General features: G+C 40.8%; 2 protein-coding genes across 5 annotated transcripts in view; one reads left to right on the top strand and one right to left on the bottom strand.

Annotated features, from left to right (window-relative positions):
• On the bottom strand, positions 1-9301 carry gng8 (guanine nucleotide binding protein (G protein), gamma 8). 2 transcript variants are annotated; one of them, XM_004564032.4, is made up of 5 exons: positions 9217-9301; positions 4258-4341; positions 2235-2392; positions 1413-1510; positions 1-478 (listed from the first exon to the last, which is right to left on the bottom strand). In XM_004564032.4, the coding sequence occupies exons 4-5, from the start codon at positions 1494-1496 to the stop codon at positions 350-352; spliced, it is 213 nt and encodes a 70-aa protein (XP_004564089.1). In that variant the 5' UTR covers positions 1497-1510; positions 2235-2392; positions 4258-4341; positions 9217-9301; the 3' UTR covers positions 1-349. The 2 variants fall into 2 exon arrangements, with proteins under 2 accessions (XP_004564089.1, XP_076745249.1); XM_076889134.1 differs by having other exon boundaries at positions 2235-3797.
• Positions 8732-22150, top strand: part of brd8a (bromodomain containing 8a) — a 19174-nt gene continuing 5755 nt past the window's right edge. Inside the window, exons 1-18 of one of the 3 annotated variants that reach the window (XR_191513.2) lie at positions 8732-9142; positions 9525-9621; positions 10129-10198; positions 10374-10423; positions 10536-10658; positions 10749-10829; positions 10965-11029; positions 12230-12372; positions 15375-15557; positions 16286-16376; positions 16747-16896; positions 17111-17274; positions 17399-17846; positions 17956-17999; positions 18132-18400; positions 18906-18998; positions 19081-19149; positions 19238-19570. Coding sequence is in view for 2 of the 3 variants with exons in the window: in XM_004564034.4 (XP_004564091.1) it covers positions 9124-9142; positions 9525-9621; positions 10129-10198; positions 10374-10423; positions 10536-10658; positions 10749-10829; positions 10965-11029; positions 12230-12372; positions 15375-15557; positions 16286-16376; positions 16747-16896; positions 17111-17274; positions 17399-17846; positions 17956-17999; positions 18132-18400; positions 18906-18998; positions 19081-19149; positions 19238-19520 (2442 nt within the window). In the remaining variant the exon portion in view is untranslated. Of the gene's footprint in view, positions 9143-9524; positions 9622-10128; positions 10199-10373; positions 10424-10535; positions 10659-10748; positions 10830-10964; positions 11030-12229; positions 12373-15374; positions 15558-16285; positions 16377-16746; positions 16897-17110; positions 17275-17398; positions 17847-17955; positions 18000-18131; positions 18401-18905; positions 18999-19080; positions 19150-19237; positions 19571-22150 lie in introns of those variants that run through there. The other 2 variants (XM_004564034.4, XM_076889133.1) reach the window with 2 other exon arrangements.

The raw sequence follows: 22150 nt of genomic DNA on the forward strand, positions 1-22150 counted from the left end.
TTCAGCTACTCATTTGACAACAAAAAGATCAATACCGAGATTAATAGAGAGCAACAACTCGGTGACAACTTAAATATGCAGTTTTGCTAATATGTAAACTGTGTGCACAGTGGGAGATGCAGCAGCAGTGGCTTGTTTAAATGAACTTTGCACTCTTTTCAATAAATCTTTATTGCCATTCTTATCGTGCTTAACACACAGTCATTTGACATGTGAGGAAATCGCTACCTAAATGAAAAACGGAATGCTGTTTTAAAATAATCCTAATAAACAAAGTGTCATTGTTTAGGTGTGTGTGTGTGTGTGTGTGTGTGTGTGTGTGTGTGTGTGTGTATTTTGCACAAGAGAGTTATAGGATTTCACAGAACAATTTCTTCTCTCGAAACGGGTTCTCAGATGAAGGCACTGGAGTCACCAACGGGTCCTCTTTGGCATGAGCTTCACAGTAGGCCATCAGTTCAGCTGCTGCTTTGGATACCTGTAAAAGCAGACTGTGTTTAAGTGAGTCAGTGATCATAAAAGGGCAAGATAAGATGTTAAGTATGAGCTCATCTGTTCCAATACACACACAGACACACACACACACATATATATCTGTGTATATATATGTGTGTGTATATATATATATATATATATATATATATATATATATATATATATATACATACTACACAGAATAAGAAAGAGAAGTGGGAGGATCTCTGCATAACTGAGCAAGAGGACAAGTCGATTAAAGTCTCTCGATATCAGATGGCAGGCTCATTAAATGGCACTCATGAAGTCCCTCCAGGATATCTGAGACTGGCCAATAACAGTAAGAAAGAACAAATAAGCAGGAAAACACAGATATTGGACAGAGGCAAATTGGAAAAGTGCTATACACAATGATATCTGAAGTCTAAGGTCTTTAAGTCAAAAAGAACATTTGAGCGAGGGGCTGAAAGAGTGCTTGATATGAGGAAGTGTGATGATTTGATGGTGCGTGCAGTGCCAGGCTGGAGTGAAATCATTGAACCAGGTCATATAGCTCCAAACTATGCAAGAACTTTTTAAAAGGAAGCTGTCAGCTGGCATTCTGTTAAAAGGAGTGGACAGTACCATCATCAGATCTAAACCCTGATTGAACATTTGTGGGTCTCTAAGCTGGAGCACATATCTACAATAATAAAGATTCACACACCTGTAGTTGCTGCAAATAAGCAGTTCTTTGTCAAAAGTATAAATACATCTGATAAATAAAAGCATGTAAAATGTAACTTTTTATTGAAAGTTTCCGAGACACAGTGAAGTACAAAGGAAGAACACGTGGTGCCTTAACTGAAGTGAATACTTGCTCATCTGAAGACTTTTCAATTCACACTGCCTCATTTGTGCCCTTGCTTTGTTTCCAGTCACTGTCTGTGTGGACTCACCATCATCCTCTCTATGTTGACCTCCAGTTTCAACTGCTCTACTGTTTTTCGAGCATCTGCAATCTTGGCCATGTTGTTAGACATCCTGCCCTCTCCCGCTTGGATCAGCCATCATGTAGCAAATTTAAAAACAAGACACAAAAGTACAGATTACCAATAAAGAAATGTGGTTGTAGAAAACAAGTTTGCTCTTATAAAGAGCAATATAAAGAAAATTTGTCACAAATGATCAATGTGAGACATTATTGAAGGTATCTGAGGTGGTGGTTAGAGTCTGTTTCAATTTGTTTGTTAATTCTGCTCCCTGGGTCTCAGCTGCAAGAGGAACAGGGAGGGTCTCAAAGGAGAAGGGCAGGGGAGCGGAGGTAGCGCAGCCCTCCCAAGGGGGCGGCATCCGCTAGCACAGATTGTAAATACACCTTATATTAACATGTTGCTCTCGCACAATATATCTGTCATAAAGTTCACATTTAGTTGTTTTTCAAATCTCAGCTTTTCTTTATAAGTAGATGCTGTTATGTTTTTTTGAGTTTAAAAGACACATTCGAGTACCATCTTAATGATCCTCATAATAGGCGAGTAAATAAAAAGCCAGCAACAGCAGGCCTTTAAAAAAAAAAACTTTGCTAGAAATAATTAAAAGGAAATTCATTATAAGTCATTTCTAGTGCTAATATAATTCATGCAGCACATAGCAGATATGCCACATAATTCATGTGTAGAAATATTTGAAATAGGCTGCTTCTGTGCATCTGTATAAAAGATGATGATGATGATGATAAAGAAAATTTGCAGTCACTCCATAGTTCCAAACATACTCACAACAAAGACCGACAGCAAACGACTGGCTCCTGGAGCGAAAGTACACTTGTCCTCCGCCACAGCAACTTGTAGCTCCGAATGAAGAGAGATGAATGGCAGAGACGAAGTGGATGTCTTCACTGGGCTTCCAACCTTCACATAATTAGCGGTGGATCTGCCTATGGGATGGGCTCAGCGCAGCAGTGCAACAGTTAAAGGCAACATGTGGTATGACCTTCATTTCTACACTCTCTATCACTCACACATCTGAGATTACACCGAAGACAGAGAGTTAAATGTAGCTTTTAAAAAAGATGGAATATGGCTGAAATAATAGTTGTGTATTTGATCATAACACCTCAACAGAACAGACAGTTATTTTCCGTGACTTTGCATAACATGCTTGTGTATAAAATATCAAAATATCAAACCTTAAATTCTTGGAATTACTGAGTACATTAAAATGAGTTGGACTGGGATTGTTCTAAGACAGAATAATGTTTATGAGAAAGGTATTAAATCAGAATATGTAAAATAATGCTCTATAAACTTTTATTTGAAATTCTCACATGTGCTTGTGTTTAAAGAAGCCATGCAACAGAAAACAGTTACTAATCAAGCTCCAAATAAATATTTTAAGAGTCTAATTCTATCACACATAAGAACACTTGAATATAACCTCTGGTAAATTTGCATGTTCAGTGACAGACTTTTTGTCAAGGGGAGGATTTTCTCAGAAACAGAGTTATTTCTCTCATATTTTAGCGATCCTCTTCAAGGCTGCCAGTCTTTCCGGTAGAGCTGACTATTATTCCACAGAGCAGCAGGGAGCAAAGTGGCAGTGTGATGGAGTTAAATGTCAAATGCTTCATTAACATTTGTTTCCCTGTAGTAATTGGTCTTGCTTCATGGACGATATAAGCCTTTATAGCAAAAAGAGCTTCTGGTTCACTTAACCCTCCTCTGTCATTTAAAACGTCTATACAGTAATGTGTGAAAGTCTTGAGTCACCACTCAATTCTTTATTTTTGTTACAAAAATGGAAAATAGGTACAGCTATTTATCAAAATGTGAAATCATAGGGTACATGTAAATACAGACTATAAGGCTAAAACTGAGTTTGTATCATTCTGATGAGCCTGAAAGTGAATGATTTGAAATGACCACCTTTATTCTTGAACCAAACATTTCATATTTGGATTCATCACTCAATAAGACCTGTTGCCAGTCCAGTTATTTTGTAATTTCACACCTCAGCCTTTTCTCCCTGTTTCCCTTCCTTAAGAATGGCTTCTTGACAGCCACCCTCCCACTGAGATCATTTCTGATGAGGCTGCAGTGAAAAGTAGTTGAATCAACTGAAGGTCCAGATGCATTTCTTGAGTCCTGTGTTAGGTCTTTGCTGGACTTTTTTCTATTACCGTACTTAAGGACATTAATTTTAGATATTGTTCATCTGCTCTAGTTAGATTTTTTTTTAGACCTGACAATTCTTCTTGTGTCCTCCACTTGTCCAGTTTCCTCAGTTTTTTAAGGGCACACTGAACACCATGCTCAATGATGCCAAGGTTTTGGAATCACCCCCTTGGTGGAAAAATACAGTTTTAATTTTAACATAACTGTGTTATCTTTGGTATTTTTAAGATTCAGCTACAAAATTTGAATGTTTTTCAGAATGGAATAACATGTTTTTAAGACAGGCTGCCAGTAACAAAGTGCCTCAAGGTAAAATTTAAAATTTTACCTTGAGGCTGTCTTTTATGTGCAAACACACAGTTCTGGTTCATCTCTTGAGTTAGATATTTGTTTTATAGATCAATGTTAAGTGGCTTAACAAGCAAACAAAACATATTTATCTGAAAATGGTCAGTTTAAGGATTGGACAGAAAACTTGTTAAAAAGCAACTAATCTCCGAATAATAACTAACAAATAAAAGCCTGAGAATCAGATTCTGTTGGGCAGCTAATCAGTGTTTGCGGGGCAGCAACGTGGAGCAGTGGTTAGCAATGTTGCATCACAGCAAGAAGGTCCTGACTCCCTCACCTGGCCGTGGCCTTTCTGAGTGGAGCTTGCATGCTTTCTTGTTTGCGTGGGTTCTCTCTGGGCACTCCAGCTTCCTCCCACAGTCTAAACACATGCAGTAAATAGAGTTAGGTTCACTGGTGAATCTCAATTGCCCATAGGTGTGAATGTGAGTGCAAATAGTTGTCTGTCTCTCTGTGTTAGCCCTGCATCAGGCTGGATGCCCCCCTCCGCCCACCCAGCAGCTGGGATAGACTCCAGCCTCCCCTGCAACCCCGATAAGGACAAGCGGAAGAGAATGGATGGATGGACAGATTCTGTTGTGCTTCTTATGAATTCAGTGACAACATTTGTAAACTCGATCCATCTGTCCAGTCAACAAAACAACGTGTCTCTTCTGACATTCTGTTCATTCATAATAGATGCTACACCATAGGATGAATGAAACCAGAGAGGAGATCTATACACAGCTTCAACTAAGATGTTTTTAAACTCATCTAGAGTTAATGTTTATAATGTGTTTTGACATAGAAATAAGAGCATGCATTGCCAGCTAACCAAACATAGCAAGTGTGCCATTTACTATACAAACAGTAATGAGTTTGGGCGTAGCTGCTGTTTTCTCCATATAAATTGTTGTCATAACGTCTGCTTGATTCTTGTAATCTCTGCTGATTGTCCACAGAGGTCCTCATGGTGACTTACGGTGTGCTGTACACATAAACAGTTCTGTTACACATTCTCATTTTCTTTTGTAACCTTCATTAAGGTCAGTGTGGCTAGGAAACAAGACTGTAAAACATAGTCTTTACTAAGGCAAGAAGAAGATCCAGAAATGACCTATTTAGAAAATATGAGTGCCTTGAATTCATGATGGTGACTGTTGTAAACATATCTAAGCCAGACCAATTTATAAAAAGAGACCCAGTCCTCCTGGATGTCACGCACGATGTATTTTTTGTCATATCATGCTGAAAACAAACCAGTTTTTCAAGTTGTGGCTCTGGTTGCATTTGTGACACATTCATCTGTAATGCATTTAAAGGGCTACAAAAGATTCATAACCATCATTTTCAGGTTTGGAAATATTTGGAAACCAAATAGATTTTTCTTTTGTTCTCGTGTACTTGTTTTTATTATTATTTTCACAGAAAAAAAGTTTAATTAAATAACAATAATAGAAAAAGGAACAATAGAAATTAATAAAATTGTGCGCGTGCGTGTGTGTGTGTGTGTGTGTGTGTGTGTGTGTGTGTGTGTGTGTGTGTGTGTGCGCATGGGCGCTGGTCATTCACAATCCCTCCGTTTGTAGCATGTTGACATATATATGGCAGGCAGTCAGACATGCCCCGTCTCCTGAGATGTTCAGCACTGAAGTGGCTAAAGTAAATGTTCCTTACTTCACTCAATGATTCACATTTTAGGAGGAAATGTCTCACTTTTAACCTCACCTCTCAAACAGTGATCACATGTTCTTCTAATCTTTCGGTTGCCACGACCTCGTGTGTCTTCCTTGTTCAATTGCCAGTTTGTGGTCCTACATTTGGTTAGGATTTGACTCTGTTTTTCTGTTTCTGACACCTAAGAGACATTCTGCTAATTCATACCTGTTTTTAGGGCCAGATAAACTCTTCGTCCCAGAGAAAGATTTCTTTTCATTTTGTTAGAATTTGGTTTACACTGATAGGTGTTTGGAAAGCAGTGTGGTGAGACAAGTCCGATTATGATTGGCAGAATATCTCTTAGAGACAGACAGTCTCAATACCAACTGACATAGGTTGGTTGGTTCTGGCCTTATCTCTTATCTCTGGGAGAGCCTTGAATTAGAGGGATTCTTGGGGGCTGGATACAAGATTATAAAAAATGTCCCAATTCTGTTCAGCTGGGGTTTGTTAGTGTTTTCCTGTGTACATGTAAACTGTATCTGTAGACAGTCTGTTGGGCGTTTATCCCAACAGGTGTGGCTCTGATGACTCACTGCACCCTTTACTTCTCTACTCTACAGCACAGTGGATAGGATGACACTATCAGATATTTTAAGCCAGATTTTAATTATAATTTAGAAGTTATCTTAATTGCATTTGGGGCTCTTAGGCCTTTTTGTTTTAGTTTTCTTTCACTTCCATGAAATTTCCTAATCTTGTTATGGTTCAGCTCATCTGTAAATCATTTTGAATAACTCACCCACCTAAGTGAAAATCATCTAAAAGTGCTGTATACTGCCAAACACAACCTAAATGGCAAGAATAAAGAGGACAAAGTAAGTCCACCAGAAATGAGGAGAAATTCTAAATGTCTCCACAGGATCTGCACGTATCTTAATCAAAAAGAGTGTGCACAGATTTTACCTTCATGGGAGTTGAGCCAGTGGGAAGTCCATTATGAAAACTAGAGAAAGTCAATACTGGATAACTGCCAGTCTCTGATTTGACCACAAATTCCTCTTGAAGATACTGAGAAGGTATCTGTATGAGGGTTAAAGTTGAACCAGAAAATAAACATTGGGGAAACAATATGGAAAGTGAGGGACACTTTTTTAAGTTTAATCTAAAAACTATGGATTGGGGTGGTTTTAAATGTGCTTAAAGCTTGTTTATACACTGACTGGATACTTTTTAGGTACAGCTTGGCAGTGCCGAGTTGAACACCATTTTGCTTTCCAAGCTGTCATACTTTGTGGCATAGATTCAACAGGGTGCTGGAAACATTCCTCATAGAGTATAGCTCATACTGTAATCAATGATTTCATTATTTAGGGGGAAATAGTATTTGGTTTCCTCATATCTAGGGCATTTTTGGGGAAAATAGTGATCTTATTATTATTATTGTTTAGTACAGACCTTCCCAAAGTGTGGGGCCCGTCCCCTAGGGTGCCAAGGTCTCCCCTGCATAATTGCTTTTCCCTTTGTCGGGAGCATGTGCTGGGCTGTTCAAATCACGGACAAACAGTATCCCACATTCTTGATTTTTAGTTCACACACACTTGTTGTAATGACTAACTACTCCTGACATTTTGGAGATGTTAGCTCCGTATACAGTAAAGTTACAGTGGGATACAAATAATATCAGGCTGATCCTGCCACGATTTGTTCCCCCTGTCTAAATCACGGACAAACAGTATCCCACAGCTGTTTATGTTTTTAAACCCATTTTGCACAGACAGGCATTTTTTGAAAAATGTATTGATATAAATGTTGAATATTATTACACAGGAAAAAAACAAATACACGTAAAATAATTACACCATGACGCCTCTGCCTTTGTAAATGGAGGGACAGTATGTGTGTATGTAAGCATGTAAAACCTGAAGATAGATACAAAATACTGTTAATCTGACTTGCTGCCATTCTGCAATTCATCTCATGTAATAACGTGGCGCACAGCATGACGTGAAAAAAGGCACATACCTTTGACGTTGCATGCCGACCTCGGTATTCCTGTCCACACATAAACGCAAAAAAGGAGTTTTAAAAAATCTCCGTTTTCGGTGATTCCAAACTCCGTTTACGTGTGGAGGAAAGGTCCAAACGCACAGAAACAGTTGTGTTTTCAAAATTACCCGTGTAGGTGTGGACGTAGCATAAAAGAGTTAGTAGTTTATTTTCTTACTACCTGTAATTTATTGCAGTTTACTTGTATTTGCTTAATTGTTTACTAAATGTTTGAGGTGTGAAATAAACCGCAATGGAGCAAAATATGGGTGTGTGTGGTTGGAGGATGTATTTGTGTGTGTGCGCGTGCGCGTGCGCGCGCGGGGGAGGGGGGGTGGCGAACATTTTTCTTGTAAAACAAAGGGGGGCCTAGCGAAAACGTTTGGGAACCACTGGTTTAGTACAAGTGTCAAGTTCTGATATTATTTTCTACTGTGTGTAGCTGTTAATGTAGTCCTTATTCAATAGGAGACAGCATAAAGAGCGTAAATTTCAACATTTCAACTCAGAGAGCTTTTTGGAAATCATATAGCTTAGCATTATTTTTATTGCTAAGCTTTATTTTTATTTTATTTTATTGACTGTGCGTGTTTGTTCATTAAAGCACACTCAAAAAATGATTCTTGGCAATTTTGAGTATAATGCAACTGAGATATATCAAATTAAAATGTATTTGTTCAAATAATTAATAATATGGGGAAACATGCTTGGAAAGGATTGAATGTACACAAAACAAATAGATTTTATTTGACAATAAAATAATAATAATAGAGAATTTAATATTATTATTTTTAGTAGTAGTAGCACATCTGCGCAGCATGCTACATGTGAACCTAGCTAGTTGTGTGGCAAACAACTTGTGTACTAAACTTGTTGTTTGTGCTTAGTGCTTTTACCCAGTTATGTGGAAAAAAGAAGTGCTGGACTAACATTTATACATATAATTATCTTTCTACTGACACAAGTTAAGTTCCATCTTTACATAAAAAACAAGCTATCCTGCTTAATTATGAAAACTCAGCCGCCTGCAGGGTGGTACATTATTATTACTGTGGTGGGCGTGTACGAACACTTCGCTGCTAGCTAGAATGAGAAATAAGGTTTATGGCTACAGTAAGCTAAAAAATTTTCTTCGTCTGGCTGCCTGTCGCTTGGTAGCATAAACTCTTTCTAACGTAATTAGACCGTTTTTTGACTCTTTTACAGACGCAGTCTTTGCATTCTAGCAAGCTGGTTAATCCTTAAATTACCAAAAGCTTTGGCATACCAGACTGAGACTAACGGGCAGCAGCGGTGATTCAGCGTGCTAGCTAGTGAGAAAAATCTTGAGAGCCTCCACATCCAGCCTAACATCCATTGATGTTAGCCTATGAGTATCGCCTTCGCATATCGCCAGCGTTGTTAATCGCCGGGTTTCTATCTACCAAGATGTACGGGATGTTGGGATGACAGGAAGATGGCAAACGGGGCTGGAAGTGAGTAACGTTAGAAAATAGCAAATGTCATGACATGCTACCCGTTAGCGTGTGTGTGTTTGTGTGTGTCGTACTTGGATCTTATCGCTTCTAACTTCTCTTCGCTCCCTGCGTGGCAGCCTGCACGGATTATTGGTTGTCATCACGAGTTGACGGCTCTATTTACACTGGTGGTGGCTGCCGTTTGCTATCAGTTATATCAAAGACACTCTTTGTGTGTGCAGTTGCATGCTTAAAGTGCCGGTACTGGTGGTTAGCTCGATCATAATGGTAAAAAAAAAAAAGAAGAAAAAAGATCCAGGCCGGAGACGTCCAGCAGAACACAGTCTGTATTAAAAATATACTGCATAAAGTATATGTTATGTTTCGTCCACGTCTGCAGAACACAAGCTGCTTGTCATTGGACCAACAGAACCATGGTCAGTGAGGGAGAAGCTGTGTTTGGCCACATCTGTCATGAAGAGTGGGGACCAGAACTGGTAATGCATGCCTCTTTCAGCTGGTTTCAACGATTCTGTATTATGTGCTCAATAGTGTGAGTCATAATCTGGCACATTAGATGTTGTTAGTTACACATGTAACTAACTTTCGCTTATGATTAGGTTTTAAGATAAGATGTTGTCACTTAGGGTGGTTCTGTTAGTATTCCTGTGCCTGAGTACTTAAAAGGGTTGCTGGTCTGCTTTCCTGTTACAGTACACAGTGACATACAAATAGGATGACTTAACCATGGTTAGTCATGTCATTCTTTATCTGTTACACTGGCATACATGATGCAGCCCGGTGCTGGCTGGCTTTAATTTAGTACCAGGTTTGCATGAAGTAACAAATAAAAGAGTAATTATAAATGAAAAAAAAATAGATTTAATATAATTTTGTTCCTGAAATATAAAGATAATAAACCATTGCATAAATAGAACATTGTTTAAGTCTAATAATCTTTAGAACTGTATTTATCTTGGGATGTCTTATGCTTTTTTCATCAGGGTATCGGTCAGTCGTGCCATAAAACCATTTGCAGAACCTGGGCGACCACCTGACTGGTTCTCTCAAAAGGTATGACCAGAGCACCTTATCACAGGGTGAAAAGCAGAGAACACCCTGTACAGGTTGTCAGACTATCGCAGGGCTGCTTTCACAACATTAAAAACTTAATCCATGATCTCTGCAGTAGGTTTCACGCACTCTATTTGAGTGAAGTTGTTCTTGATACTCTTTTGGATCTTCACAGCACTGTGCCTCCAAATACTCAGAGCTCCTGGAAGCGACAGAGGCCCCAAAGTGAGCACATAAGTGACTTCAACTTCAAACATGCTTGTGTAGCTTTACCCCGTTTGATGAATGCATCTAGAGGATATGCAGCGTTACGAGCTGATGCCTTTGTTACCTTCAGGCGGAAGCGCGGCGAGAAAGGTGAGGTGGTGGAGACAGTGGAGGATGTGATAGTTCGCAGACTGACGGCTGAGAGGATCGAGGAACTAAAGAAGCTGATAAAAGAAACGCAGGAGAAGCACAGGTAACCAGCATGAACACATTATTCGTCTAAAAAAGACACACACCTCAAACTGCGTCAGTGAGATGAGCTGACATACTGCTGTTTTCATAGGAAGCTGAAGAGAGAGGCTGAACTGATTCAAGCAGGACATCTGGATTCCAAACTGAAAGAGCTATGGGAGGAAATTCTGCTGTAAGAAGCAACAAATCTATCAACCCTGTTTGTACAGTCATGCACGTCTTTTTCTCCTGCAAACCTTAAACATTGGACTCATTGGACTCTCTTTGTAACAACAAAGGAAATGATCTTTTGTTGTGCATCTGTTAGGAAGAAGAAACTGGAGGAGGAGGAAGCAGAGATGAAAAGAAAAAACACAGATGCTGCTTATCAAGGTATTTCTTTCAATTTCAGGGGTCTTTTTTGAGGAACACATCCATAAAGAATTATATTTCAGTAATTACACAGGTCATCCATAAATAATGAAAATAAAAAAACAATGAGATTATGATTATTAAACTGAGATAACTTTGTGTAGCTAAGTCAGCCTGCTAGTAATATACATGAAAAGTAACTTCTTAGATATATTTGTGCTTAGTGCCACTGAAACCAGAAGAGATTCTTCATATAACAGACATTGTGATACAAGTTACATATACTTCTGTGCAAAAGTGATGAGCCAACCCTCATTTCTATATGTTTTGCTAAGAAAATGGGAAAAAGGTGAAGTGATTTATTGAAACATGCAGCAGAGACATGGGAAAAATATGGTTTGTGCACTTCTAACAAGCTTGAAAGTCAATACTTGGAAATACCACCTTTATTCTTCATAACAGCTCCCCTGGTTAGTTCAAAAGTACAATTTTATGCCTGTGCCTCAAACTATTATCTGGTTGCCAGCTTAGCTCCGTGGGTGAGCAGGCGGCCGGCCAGCAGGCAGTGGCTATGTTTCGAATCCAACCTGTGGCCCTGTCTGTCTCCACTATCAAATAAAGGCAAATGACAAAAAAGTATATTTTATTTGGAGTTTTTTAAACTAAAGAAATGGGGATAATTTGGCTTTCATGATTTATTGGTCAGTTTTAAGTGGGTCAACAAACAAACAAAGTAAAAGTTGTCTAAAATTGGTCAGGTACTGAAAATGAGAGAAAAAGTAGGTGATGTCCAAAGAAAAACTTTGAAATTTATTAAACTGATGATATTGCTCGAGAAAACTTTTATAAATGAGAAGAAAGTCTGGATTCTTTTAAGGAAAATATGAAAAACTGAGATGTGTCTGACAATTAAACTGGGTTAAGAATGGTCGTACAGAAAGCTCATCAAGACTTGATTGGGTATTTTAGAAGTGCTGCACTCTGCAGGAACTGTTTGACCAGAAACTTTAAACTGCTGTTGGCACTAGAAAACATGGGAATAAACAAAGAAAATATCCTTTATTTCAAGGTGATCACCTGTCAAAAGAGATGTCAGCATTTTTCATACTCAGGTTGAGCCAATTGGACAGCCCGTGTAGAGAGCATTGTTTTGAAAAGAAAAGCTTTGCTTTTGTATGACTCACAAGAAAAGGCTCTCTATGCTGCCCGTCCCTCTTTCAGCCAGACAGGTGGCAAAGAACACACCCAAGCGGATACCCAGTGTCACCATGCATTCACCCTCAGGCTGTAGCTCCCCAAGCCAGGAGTTCTCCCCAGGTGACCAACTCGAGTGCTTGACACTGGATCTTACATCTACAAAAAATGTAAGTCTCTGAAGACTCAGAGTTACTTATGACAATGCCTGACATTTCACTTATCCTGCCTCGTTTTCAGACATGTAAAAGTGTTTATTAGTATTTAATAATGGTGTAATGATTCTATAAATATTTTCTGTTTCTGTCATGTTCTTTTAGGGGGAATAAGAAAAAACATAATTGGTAAATTATTTTTACCCCTGGCATTATCACTTGATCATGATTGGGTTGTAGACTACAAATAAACTTTAGTATTCTATTTTATTTTCAATTCACTCTCCACATATAAAGTCTGTAAAAATTGCAGCTTTCATCAGACTAAAATAAATCTTAAAACCGGGCACTAACAAAAATACCAAAATGAACACATGGCTAAATACTGAAGCTCTGTCTTAATCTCTAATACCATTGATTGAAGTCATTTGCTTCCAGAGAGCTCAGATTCAATAGGCTTGAGTGACAGGCTGTTTAGGTGTCTTTGTGTTATCCTTAATTAGTTTATAACATCCTGAACATTGCAGCAGTAACAGACCCTTTGGCAGACACAGACAGGAAGTGTCAAATATGCTTAATAGAAGGAATGTAATCCACATTCAAGTACCTTTTTCCTTAACAGGAAATGTCAGAGGCCATCAGCTTAGCATTGCACCTTGTCTGTTAGTGCTAGCGCGGCTGCTCAATCAATCGTTCCAAAGCTGCAGTCCAGGCACCAACAGCGTAGCCAAAATGAACACATGGCTAGTTAGAATGCAAATTACAAAAGCTCTTTCAAGCTTCAGTAATTAGCTGTGATAGCAGCATTAATGAAATTTCAAGTTTTTGTCAAAGTTTTCAGGTCGATCCAGGTTGCTCTCCAGTGCATCCATCGGAGTATAAATGTGTGTGAATGTTAGATAGAAGCAATGATATAGAAACAATAACAAAATTATTTCAGAAAACACAACAGTTATCAGATTCAGTATTATTAAACTTTCATATTGAGCCATAGTGCAAACCACTGATGCGTAACAGACTTTGATGTGCTTCAGATTTGTGCTAAAGGTTTGTAAAATGAAGTTAAAACTGAGCGTTATCTTCTAATTAACACACACTATAAAAACTTCAGCAAGGGTTTGAGCTGTTACTGGAGAGAACATCATGCCAAAAAAACCCCAAAACAGTTTAGACTTGGGAAAAAGAATTGTTGTTGCTTCCAAAGCAGATGTATATACAAAGTTATCACAGCCTTTCCAAGTGTCGAGAACTGAAATGAGAGGGATCATCAAGAAATTCAAATAGAGCAACACAGTACCGAACAAGCCTAGCAGAGGTAGAAGCGAAAGATTTCAAAGACTAGGGAAAGAAAACTAGTCAGTGACGTGTCTAAAGACCTTAGAACAACTGCAAAAAGTTTGGAAGTTGGAAATTGTAGTCTCAAAGAAGACGACCACCAGAACGCTGCATAGGAATGGACTGTGAGGCTGCAGACTAAGAAAACTTCTGCAAAAGAGACACCTTCAGGCCAGACTGAAGTATGCTAAGGGCAACCTGGAGAACCCGTTTCTTTGGTCAGATGAGATGAAAGTAGAGCTCTTTGGCCACAGAGATGTTGCTTATGTTTGGAAAAAGAAGGGAGAAGCATACAAGCCAAAGAACACCGTCTGTGTGGAGACTTCAGTGCATCTGGAGCTGAAAATCTTGTCAAGGTGGAAGGAATCATGAAGGAAGAAGGATATGTGAAGATTATGAAAGAAAACCTCCAGCAACAAAACCGAGTCTGGATCGTTGCTTTGCTTTCCAACACAACCTAAAACAATTCTTCTGAAGAACTACCTCCAGAAGACCAAAGCGAACATGCTGAACAACTGGCATGTCGAAGCCCTGTCTTGAATCCTATTGGAAATCTGTGGGGTGAACTGAAGACCAAGGTCCATGCCTGGAGAGCATCAAATCTGAAGGATCTTGAGAGATTCACCAAAGAAAATTGAGCTGAGATTGCTCAGGAGACGCATGCGAGACTAGCTGAAAACTACAACAGTTGACTGCAGGCTGTTATCTAGCAAAAAGGATACACAATTGACCGTTAGCATCAGGGAGCTAATAATTTTAACCCTGGTAGTTTCTGTTTTTATGAAATCATTTTGTTTCTGTGTTAAAGTAAAGTAATGTAATAAAACGTGGGTGTTTTATTCTTAAAAAGTCCTAAAAACTCTTTTCCAGGTGTAACAGCAATTGGGAAATACTTATTTACTAATACTAATATATTTTCATTGGTGGGCTAATAATCCTGTCGATATCTGTAGATTAGAGGGTTACCTAGGCAGCCGGATCTAGGAATGTCTGCAGGCGTCCAGCTGTCAGCTTCAAAATGATGCAAGAGGAGCAAATCATTTCCAATGTAGATGTAGTTTTAGCATCCAGGTCTTCTACAGTAATCACGACTGTAGCACCAGGTTAGCTCCTGCCAGTTAACACTGGCAAACTTGCTAAATGCGTCTTTTTCCCCCACGGACCGATTTCTCCTCATTAACCACCTAATTGACATTTGATTTGTCATTGTGACTTAATTGGCTAATTTACAAAACATTCCATCTATTTTATCATCATACTAGAATTTTAAAATCCCTTTTAAACAAAGTGTGACAAAGTGTGCTATTAAGAAAAATCGCTAAATAGTCACAAATTTAAACTATCTATTTCACCACAACACTCAGCAGATATAATGTCCTTCATTATATGTCCAGTATATACCTAGTAGATGTAATGTAATGTGTTTCTTGTGTGCCACTAATTTAGATTTGGTAAATTCGGGCTCATAATACCTAAAAAAAATAATTTTAGGTGTAACTTACCAGGAGTGCTATATGGGATGTAAGGCATAGAAAATGACTGTTTTTATTTTGGAAATGAGTCTAATACTTTTGACCGTTCCCTTCAGAGACAAAAAAGAAAACATACAGTATTAGAGAACTGATAACAACTACATCTGTAAATCCTAATAAAATGTCATGTTTCCCTCTGTCTGTCTCTAGGCTTCTGGAACAGCCAGGCTAATGACATTTGCTGAGCCTTCTGGTAATGATGACAGCCACGGGTCCCTGCTAGAGGACCCCACCCAAAAGAAGTTACTGTGTCAGAAAGCCACACCACCACCATCTCCCCTCCTGTCAGAGTTACTGAAGAAAGGCAGTATATTGGCCACAAATTCCAGATTGGTTTGTTGAAGGGCTTTAATATATATGCCAGTAATTAACTTGTACAAGACTGCAGGGCAGTCTACCTTTATATGATCACGTAAAGAATTCCTGTGCTTTAGAGCAGCGGTCCCCAACCTTTTTTGCGCCACGGACCGGTTTATCCCCGACAATATTTTCATGGACCGACCTTTAAGGTGTCGCGGATAAATACAACAAAACAAAACTAGTACCGGTACCGACAAAAAGAAAATTTATTCATAACACACGTGAAAAGACCAAGAAAAACCGAGTAAACGATAAAAAAGATAACAAAATAACGCTGAAAACCGATTAAAAACCCTGAAAACTATACATTTCACACCTGAGCCCGGTACCAAACGACTCACGGACTGGTACCGGTCTGAGGCCCGGGGGTTGGGGACCGCTGCTTTAGAGGGTGTCTAATAATTTGGCTATCCAGTCTGTCTCCTTACAGTTCTCTGTTATCGTTTAAATTTGGATTCTGTTTAAAATCACTGTATATATAAAATTCACTTCACATATCCTGGACTTGAAGAAGAAACCATTTTGCCTTCTCTCTTTATTGGCACTGGCCTTAAAATCCAGTATTGATCAGACACCACTGATGGGATAAAAAAAAACACCAGCTATGCTGCCCTGCCTGTTAATGAGTAACAGATTTATTATTAAACAGCACTGCTTCATGTTTTAGACGTGTTTGATTTGTGTATGCATCTTTATCTCAGATTGGAGATGGTGACGTGTCCACAGGTAATGTGTCAGGAGCACATGACTTGCAGCTGGCTCCACCTTGTCAGCCTCTCTCTCAGGCAGCAGGTACAGATGCTGTGTTTGATCACTGTTGATCTCTGTTAAAATGTCTTGTTACAAAAGCAAATCTTACTTTTTGGATTTCGATAAACAGAAATGTTTCACAAAGCAACAGATTACCATACCAGTAAAAAAAGCATTCAGTAGAACCCTCTTTGACACAGGAAAAAGTGTCCCATAGGTCTTCTTATCTTTAGCTCATTGAACATGTTTTATAATTGTTAGTTTTACTCTTGAACTCTGAATGCATGGGTGCTATCTGGTGATGCCATTGCTGCAAATGTTTGCTAATACTCTGACCATCTGATAGCCTGAGGTGCTTTGTCAGAGCTCTGCACTTCATGTGTTAATGCATGTGTGAATACTTGCATGACAGGTGCCCCGATGTTGTCCCGTCTCCTGGAAGCAGGCCCCGCCCAGTTTTCCCCTCCATTAGGTTTTATGGTCAGTGTAGATTCTGCCTCCAGTGTTCCTCTCTCTGCCACCACTCCTGTTCCTGCTCAATCAAACATCTCAGCAAGTGCAGGTCTGTCCACTTTCTGATCCAACACCCTCACATTCTTAATATCACAAACATTGCATTGTATACAGAGGATTTAATTGTGACCTGTTGATCAGATCTGTTCTTGGCCACCTGCTCTAAACTAGCAAAGATGTAATAATGCTATACCAAATAAGAATTTAGATTCATGGTGTCGAAATATTAAACAGATAGTAAATCAGTTGTTGCATTCATGCAGAGGTAAATGTGATGGTGCCATCTGTGGCCCCTGGATGCCAGCCTGTCTCCTCTATGGTAGAAGATAAGGTGTCAGAGCTCAGTGAGGACGATGTGACTGTGTCACTGTGTCATGAGCTGGACCTGAAGACAGTGGGGGACATCATCGCCATCATTGAAGAGAAGGTTCTAAAAGTCAACAAACCTTACTGTTTAGGTTACATTAAATAATTTATGAGACCTGTTTGGATTTTTATTTATTTATTTATTTTTTACAATATGAGCATTCATTGTATGCTTCTTTTTGTAGGCTGATGAAGCTGCTGATGCTTTGGATGCAGCTGCAGTTGAGGCTGCTCTGTCCCTTTGTGAAGAAAATGGCCACGCTCTGTCTGCTGCCTGGGATTCTGGGCCTTTCCAGCCTCATGAGCCACACAATCCCACAGTGCCCACTGGGGCTGTACAGTCTTCATCTCTTCACTGTAGCTTGGAGGAGAGGACAGAAGCTTCACTCTCTTCTTTTTGCAACAGTCAAGATAACCATCTTGCAGGATTTCCTGTGGGACTGAGGAGCATTCCTCCCTCTTCCTCATCTGGATGCAACTCAAAGATTTTGGAGCACTACCGCAGTGGAACGCCTCCACAGGCTGCAGCAGTGAGAGAGACCGGAGAGGCGGTTCACTCAAAAACCCAAATGTCATCCAGAAAATGTGAACGTGAGAAGTGGGCACAGCAAATCCCTGAAAAAATCCACGGAGGTACGAACATCCATGCTTAAGCATTTGTACTGCCTTGCCACGTAACATGCAGTTTGCGTCAGACTATGCATTTTGCAAACCTTATTATTCATTTCTACTATCTTGACAGACTCGGTATTAGAAGATAACCCAGTGACAGAAAGGCATCCAAAGGTATAGCACTGTATGAGGACAAAGCGAGCATGATGCTTGTAATTGCTGTACTAAAATTTGCAGTGTGCTCCACAGTAACCCGGCACTTTCAGTTTTGTCTGAATCTGTCTGTGCCTTTATACATTTTTGCAGGAGACGAAGAGGGAGGACGCAATAACTATTGGGGGAGGAGAGAAGGCCTCGGGGACTAACCTGCAAAACAAAGTTAATGGGCCAGAGGTGTGTGGAGAAGAAGTGGGAGATGGGGTGGAAGAATTCCTATCAGAGCCAGACGGCGAAACTGAGCTAGAACCGGCAGCCAGTGAGAGTGAGGATGGATACAGCCTCCATACGGCTTCCTCTTCACTGCAGCTCCACACAACTGCAGACTCCATCCCCAGCAGCCCAGCTTCTTCGCAGTTGTAAGTGAAATGCATTTATACTCTAGATCAGGGGTCTCAAACTTAAATGAGCTGTGGGCCACTGCTGGCACTATCATCTCATTGGAGGACCACTTTAGTGTTCAAGGAGTACAAAACAAACAAACAAGAAAACACCCACAAATATTTCTGAAAATGTGGTGTTTTGTTTGTTTTTTAAAATGTCAAATATTGTATAACAAGAAAAAACTGCAAATGCGAATGATTTTTTTTCTCACTGAAGCCTTTCATTGAACTACCAAATAAACAAATTGGTACTCTCTTTCTGACCAGACACGTGGCAACACTTCTGCTATAACTTTGTTTGTATTTAACAAAATAAAAATGCAGACATAAGTGTACACATCAGTCAATATACAGGCTGCAAATAGGGGTGACGAGTTTGAGACGCCTGCTCTAGATGGTGCTGATGATGTAAGAATACTGAGTTTGCAGCAGATTAGTTTCTGCATTCATACAATTTCCTTTTTTGACCTTCAACATGCAGTTCTGTGTGCAGTGAGGATCTGGAAGCTCTACAGGCTCACAAAATCTGGAAGAAAGCCATTATGCTTGTGTGGCGAGCAGCAGCCAATCACAGGTCAGAATCTGATTCATAACTTTAACACTAAATGCACAGTCTCCGATATTTTTCTGTAACGCGTCGTGTAAACCTGTTGTAGGTATGCAAATGTCTTCCTTCAGCCAGTAACAGAAGAAATTGCGCCTGGATACCACAGTATTGTGCACAGGTAAGCAAAGAATATTTTTGTATCACTTTACTGGAGCTTTAGAGGAAAAACATCTCAGACAGAACTGTCTTCGCTTCTTGTTCTCCAGGCCCATGGACCTGGCAACCATAAAGAAGAACATCGAGAACGGTCTGATACGGACCACCGCCGAGTTCCAGAGGGACATCATGCTGATGTTTCAGAATGCAGTCATGTACAACAGCCTGGACCACGACGTGTACCACATGGCTCTGGAGATGCAGCGTGACGTGCTGGAGCAGATCCAACAGTTTCTAGCTACCCAGCTCATCATGGAGACGTCAGAATCTGGTATCAGCGCCAAGAGCCTGAGAGGCCGTGAGAGCACGCGCAAACAGGACTCTACTGACAAGGTGCTTCACTAGAGTTTTGACAAAAGCAGAGTACAGAAGAAGAGAAAAGGGTGAGACAACAAAGGTAGAAGAAAGTGATGCCAAACTATTTGATGGCCATTTTCCAAAGCATGACGTTTAATTTTAAATCAGTTATTCTCAGGTAGCCATTGGCTTCGTATGCTATGAAAATCAGGTTGTTCTCCTTCAAACATTCGTTTCGGTGTCTCACTATGGGCGACGCTCTCTCAGCATGTCATTACTCCAGCCAGCATTGGCCACCCTCCTCCCTATCCAGTCTTTTAAGTGATGACGTGATGAACCCTGCGTCCAGGCCCAAACTACTCTGCGTTTAATAAGGCTGCGGTATTTTTAACATGTTTTAATGCTTTGTATCTTGTTCTATTTAATCTCAACAAGCCCCTAAAAACAGTCAGTGATCACTGTTGGCCTCTCTCGGTTTTTATTACCACTAATCATTTTAAAGCTCAGTTTTTAAAACTTTACATGTAACTACAGCTCAGCCCATGCAGTAGTATTTTAATGACTAACCTTGTATTGTGGATGGATTATCTCAGTTTTTCTCCTGACTGAAGTTTGGTCCGTTTACAGGATCCTGCTATGCAACTGCATTTGCCCCTAACCTTCAAGAACCCTCATGTTAACTTTTATCGAATGGAAAAAAGTCACCAGCTATGCTGCCCTGCCTGTTAATGAGTAACAATAACATCCTCCAGCTTCTCTGTTTATATTATGCTAACATAGCTGTGTCGCTAGCGATCACGCAGCACATCATTATATACCAGCTAGCCAAACTTTGGTAACCCTACAAACATCACTGCTGTTTACTTTCCTGTCTTCATTTATGTCAGAAGTGATAGCAGAGCTGTACATCTTAATTTGTTTCAGAAATCCCTCAGTCAGAACATGGTATGTTATATTTAGATGGAAACTAGTGAGCTAACTTCCTGCTAACCTCTAACTCCGTTAAATTTAATAAATTCTGTTTTCATGGATGACTGGATGTTAAACTTAATTGTTACACCTGGTAGAGTATCCATACTAATCATTTTATTACAGATGAATGAATTTAGACAGTTTTTCAACTCTCAGTAATGCTGGAGTGATCATTTGACTTAGGGACCTGCAGCGGAGTTTGGTCCCAGGCACGGCTAATGACGTCAGACTTAAAGACCGGGTAAAAGGGTGTGACACAGCGTCACCCGTCATTCAATTTCCTCTTATCGCTTCTTCAGAATTTTCCCCTGCGGTTGCAAAATCTCAGGCTCAGATACACATGACGCTTCTGTGATGTGCCCCGGGCTGCAACACGCCCAAGCGGCTATTTCCACACCAGGTTCATGTGAACACTGTGCTCGCTTTACTCTGAAAAGCCTTCGTCAATTCTAGCCTGCCAGGCTAGCCTGTCGAAGAAGTACCCAATGTTGTCTCCAATTGGCGCACTGATGGAGCACACTGAGTCAGCCACACCAGGCGCCAGCTGGGGCGACGAGATGGATATCATCCTCCCGCTGGTGGACGATGCCTAGGTCAGCTGCGAAGCTATGTTGTCTGATTCCCTTGAGGCTAATGACGAGCTACTCAGCAAATCCTCTGAGGGACCGTTGGAACGTCTCGTCTCGGGTGAGGATGACGACGTTTTCTTTGCCCCCTCTGGTCGGAATTCTGTGACTCAAGGGATCGATTGTGATAACACCGGCACACAGTCCCGTGTCATGGAGCTATTTGATGTTGCAAAACGGGCAGCTGGAAAGCTGGCAGTCCCATGGCCCAACGTGACAACGGAGACCTCCACCTCACGATACGAGGGTAAAGGGCTCCCCAGAGCAAAGCGCACTACTAAGCAGGTACTGCCGCTTTTCCCCGAATGCGTGGACGAGGTCACACGCTGCTGGGCAAAGCCATTTTCGTCACCCAACCCCGTGCAGGGAGCGGCGGCATATGACTACGCTGGAATGAAGGAGAAGGGCATCTACCAAATCCTCACAGTGGAGAATCTAGTGACTTCTCATCTCCACCCAAACCAGAAACTTTCCATGTCATCTGGTCCGTCCCTGCCCTTCAAGGCCAAACGCCTGCAGTCCTCCCTGGCTGACAAAGCGTATAAATCAGTTGCCACCACTGTGAGGGCATTGAACGCCTCATCGCTCCTGCTAGCCTACTCGACGGAGCTCCAGGACCAGGCTGCTGCGAAGCCCGATGCTAGCGAGCTGTGGGAAGAGCTGGGCATCGTTACGGACCAGTGTCTCCACCTCACTAGAGCAGCAGTACAAGCGGCGGGCAGAGCTCTCAGCATCATCATCCTGCAGGAGAGGGCAAGATGGCTGAACTTGGCGGGGCTTTTGGACAGAGAAAAATGTGACATTCTGGATGAAAGCATCGACCCCGCTGGCCTTTTCGGGACTGCCGTTGCCACCATACAAAGACGGTGCGAGGAGAAAAAGAAAGAGGGAGAGACCCTGCAGCTGTGTCTCACTAGGAAGACCCAGGCTGTGCCCCCGTCTCCACCCAGTTGCCGGAAGTTTGCTCAGAGCCCCAGCCGTCCACCCGGCGTGCCGACGTTTAAAATCCCTCGCCACCCAGCCCCGCAGGTCGCGGTCCAGGGTCCCCTAGGATCGCAGAACCCTAAG

The sequence above is a fragment of the Maylandia zebra genome, linkage group LG10 (assembly GCF_041146795.1).
Source record: "Maylandia zebra isolate NMK-2024a linkage group LG10, Mzebra_GT3a, whole genome shotgun sequence".
NCBI lineage: Eukaryota > Metazoa > Chordata > Actinopteri > Cichliformes > Cichlidae > Maylandia > Maylandia zebra.